The 4,099-nt window shown below is 56.6% G+C and overlaps 1 protein-coding gene across 1 annotated transcript in view; it reads right to left on the bottom strand.

Annotated features, from left to right (window-relative positions):
- Positions 1-4,099, bottom strand: part of LOC118451761 (E3 ubiquitin-protein ligase rnf213-alpha-like) — a gene marked incomplete at its 3' end in the record, with an annotated part of 17,917 nt that overhangs the window by 11,644 nt on the left and 2,174 nt on the right. The window contains exons 3-10 of the mRNA XM_035889356.1: positions 3,921-4,094; positions 3,485-3,553; positions 3,273-3,424; positions 2,659-2,915; positions 2,174-2,379; positions 1,491-1,664; positions 376-574; positions 48-112 (exon numbers count right to left, since the gene is read on the bottom strand). Coding sequence (XP_035745249.1) covers positions 48-112; positions 376-574; positions 1,491-1,664; positions 2,174-2,379; positions 2,659-2,915; positions 3,273-3,424; positions 3,485-3,553; positions 3,921-4,094 — 1,296 coding nt within the window. The remainder of the gene's footprint in view (positions 1-47; positions 113-375; positions 575-1,490; positions 1,665-2,173; positions 2,380-2,658; positions 2,916-3,272; positions 3,425-3,484; positions 3,554-3,920; positions 4,095-4,099) is intronic.

Genomic DNA, 4,099 nt, shown 5'->3' on the forward strand with positions numbered 1-4,099 from the left:
TTTCAGGAGGACCACAGCCCCTCCCCTCCCCAGAAGCCCCCACTCACTTGTCCTCGAACCAGCAGCTCATCCTGGTGGCGACGTTTTTCAACACCGGGTTCAGAAGCTCCTCCTGACAAGAGAACCACAGGGGGTGAAGGACAAATGCAAGATGGCTTCTGCTCCTGCAGCCCAGGACCTTCTGCCCTCAACCGCTAATGCGTGACATCTGCAGCCAGGATCACGTGGGGTTCCCTTCTCCTGCTCCCAGGATCCCACTCGAAGCCCGGCTTTCTACGATTAAGTCCCCCCTCCTGCCGAAGATCTCTGTTTAAACAGCCACACCCCCGCCTCTGCAGAGCAGAAGAAGGTCCCCCACCAGCCAGTTGTCCTTACAGGTACTGGAGCTGAGGCTTTACTCATATCCAGGATGCGCCCACACAAGGTCTCCAAGAGGAGCTGGACTGGAAGCCAAATGTCGGGCAAAGGGTCTTTGGTCCAGTTCTTCACGGCCAACATCTCCACCACCATCTTTGCCAGGGGTGCGCATCTCGTAATCAAGTCCTTGTGAGCCCCTATCATCTTCAGGACTTGCCTAGGGAAGCAGGTGGAGAACATCAGATGGGCTTTGGAGGACTAGAAGGCACGTCGGTGATGTCTGAGATGGCCCCGTGGCTGGTGGACGTGGCAGTGACCTCCAGCCGGGGGGGGTGGGGTTTGCCAGCGATGAAGGCGGCAAAGCGGGGACTGGGGGAAATCCACCCGCTTGAAGATCATTAGGACAAAAGTCAGGGTTCAAGGTGACCTTGGCAGGCTGGAGGAGTGAGCCCGTGCCAACCTCGTGAAGTAGAACAAGGCCAAGTGTGAGGTCCTGCACCCCGGGCAGGGCAGTGGGTTTAAACTCAAAGAGGCTGTATTTAGACCGGACTTAATGAAGAAACGTTGTACCCTGAGGGTGGGGAGACACCAGAAGCGGTGGTCCAGAGGCACCGTGGGTGCCCTGGACATGGGGAGCGTTCAAGGTCAGGTTGGACAGGGCTTTGAGGAACCTTGTCTAGTGGAAGATCATAGAATGGGTTGGGTTGGGTTGGGTTGGGTTGGAAGGGACCTTCAAAGGATCATCTAGTCCAACCCCCCTGCCATGGACAGGGGCATCTTCTCCATCATTGGTGCTGGTCAAGGTCAGGTTGGAGGGGGCTTTGAGCAACCTGATCTACTGGAAGATGTCCCTGCCCATGGCAGGGGGGGTGGGATTTAGATGATCTTTGAAGCTCTCTTTCAAACCATTCTCCCCCCCGCAGGAGCATTCCCATCCAGCTGCCTGGATAAGACCACCCAGCACCCAGCTCCATCTTCCCCTTGAAGTCCACCAGCGCTCCTTCAACACCCCCTCAGGTGTGCCAAGGAGAAGGGGCAGCTTCTTGAGAAGCCACCAAGCAGGAGGAACCCAAAGCGCTTTGAATAGGGGGATGGCTCCTTACCCCGAGCCTTCCTTGGCCTTTCAGACCCACCTTTGCTTGTCTTCCTCCTTCCTCAGCTGCATGAAGGCTTGCAAAGGAAGCTCGTGCGGGAGAAAGGGGTCCTCTGTCTTCTCCTTCATCGCGCAGAGCAGCGGGACCAACCAGATCCACAAGGTGCTGTTGGTGGTCTTCAGGCACGCGTCCTTCAGGGACTGAAAGTATTTGCTGCAAAAAAAAGGCCCCAAACCAAGTCAAACTTCCCGCGAGCAACCTCTGGGATGCGGTGGGGGGGACTTGTGCCGACACGGGATGGAGTCTTCTCCTACACCCCGCAATGGGATTCATCCTGCCCGTGGGCGGCTGCCTGGAAAGAGCTCGGACTGATCCACCTTCAGGGGACAACCGATATGGGAGACACTCCTCAAGGTGCCGAGGTGCCCCAGGTGGACTCACCAGGCCGGAAGCACCCCTTGGGATAGCACGTGGCGCCCAAAGCGACGCGGAGGAGGGCAGGGGGGGACAATGGAGCTGAGCCCTGGGCCTCTAAAGGTTGCGAGGAGGTAGATGAACCCAAATTAAGGTTGCGAGGAGGTTGATGAACCCAAATTAAGATTGCGAGGAGGTTGATGAAGCCAGATTAAGGTTGCGAGGAGGTTGATGAACCCAAATTAAGGTTGCGAGGAGGTTGACAAAGCCAAATTAAGGTTCCGAGGAGGTTGACAAAGCCAAGTTACCTCTTTGTTCTCAGCTCTTTGTAGTTGTTCTGGAGGAACTCCATGACCTGCAGGCACTTCTCGGCCTTGGCGACAGACGAGTCGGGGAGGGGGATGCGATAGCGAAACGAGGTGTGGAAGGCGAGCAGGAGCCTGGGGAGTTCGCGTTCCCCTGTCTTCAGGCTCTCGATGATGGCTTGGATGAAGCCTTCGATGTTGTCTCGCACCTGGACAAGGAGAATGAGGAGAAGGTGTTCCACCAGGCTGGACAAGATGGGATTTCTCCGAGAAGGGCCTAGTCCCGGGAGGATGGGAGGTGGGAGACGCTGCTGCCTGGGGACGCCTTGCGTGGCACCTCCCTGGTGCCACACAGCCACCCAGGAAGGTCCTGCGTGATAAATAAACTGGGCAGGAGAAGACTCCACCCCTCTGCCATCCAAACCATCCTCCCAAAAATGAGGGACAGCACTTGGCCACCTCCCCTAGAGCTTTCGGTGGGCGTTTACCTCTTTTACAGCTGCTTCATGGATGACCTGAAAGGGTTTTCCTCTTTCCACGTCCCCTAAGTAGCCCTTGACACTCTCCTTGTACCGGTCCAGCTTCCTCTCTGCGTCCTCCAGGGAGTTCCAGGAGGTGACGTGAGGAAGGAAATTGCACACCAGGTACTCCATCTGGAGCTTCTCCCTGGGCACCTTCTTGTGTCTCCAGGCAAAGCCACCACCAGGGAATTGGCATTTGATATTTTCGAAGATGGTCCATGTTCCTGGTGGGGGGAAGGGGAAAGAATGGAAGAGTTTGGGAACTGAACAGTGACACCAAGCCTCAACTGGGCCCCAAAAATCCCCACCCCCTTCCCTCCCACCCCACGTTTCTCCAGCCCCAAGAGGTGCTGCCCATTTTTCCAGGCAGGATGGGGGGGTGGCTCCGGTTTGGCTGCCGGCCGTGAGCTTTATTACGAGGGGAAAAAAAGCTCGTTTGTACGAGCGGCTCATTAAGCCGCAGCTTGAAACCCCCTCCTCCACCCCCCCTCCCCCAAATAAACCCGAGGGAAGCGTAGGCTGGCCTACGGCCACGGCCACGGCACCCGGACGTGGTTTTGGGGTAAAAACCTGGCGCTTACTGTCCGCTCTGATCTCCTGGTTGGGTATATTGATGACGCGATAAAACTGAGCGTGTCTGGACCTGAAGGGTTTTGGGATGTCGGAATTGTCCAAGGAAAGCTCCTCCAACGTGCACCTTCTCTCCTGGTTGAAGGCGTTCATGAGGGCATATTTATAAAAGATGGGGCCCTGCTGCAGGTGGGAGATGGGGATCCTGGCGCTGCCCGTGAATTTATAAAAGATGAGGCCCTGCTGCAGGTGGGAGATGGGGATCCTGGCGCTGCCCGTGATGACTCTGTCTCTGGAAGAGGAAGAGTTGGCTTGGTCAAGCCACTGGTCAAGTTTGGGCTCATCCAAGGAGACGTTGTTGGCTTTCAGAAGTTTGGGGAGCAATCCCCAGCCGGGTTCGTCATTGTTAAATCCCGCAGCCCAGCTCAGATCCTCGCATGAGTTTGGAAGATCCCAACCCTCGGTGCCAAAACAGCAGCTCTGGGAGCGATGGGGAGGTTGGAGGAGCCACCAACTGGGATGTCTCCATTCAGAGGGTTCACCTCCAACCTCTTGCAGGAACCCGTGGCCAGGTCCTTCGGTCAGAGCCGAATCTCCTGCAGGAGCACCCACCACGGAAAGGCCTCCTGGGTGCATATTCCCCCCATTTTTTTGGGTACCTTTTCTCCATGCTGGCGAACTCCTCGCAGAGGCCGGGCTCTTTGTAGAAGACGACACAGATCTTGGACATTTTGTCGAGCTTCTGGTTTTCTGACAGCACGGCAACGAACTCCAGGGTCATCATGTCCCGGGGTGGGCAATGGCCACCAAACAGATACTGGCTGGGCTCGCAGCTGAG

This window comes from Egretta garzetta, unplaced genomic scaffold (assembly GCF_000687185.1).
Source record: "Egretta garzetta isolate BGI_Z169 unplaced genomic scaffold, ASM68718v1 scaffold872, whole genome shotgun sequence".
Taxonomy (NCBI): Eukaryota; Metazoa; Chordata; class Aves; order Pelecaniformes; family Ardeidae; genus Egretta; species Egretta garzetta.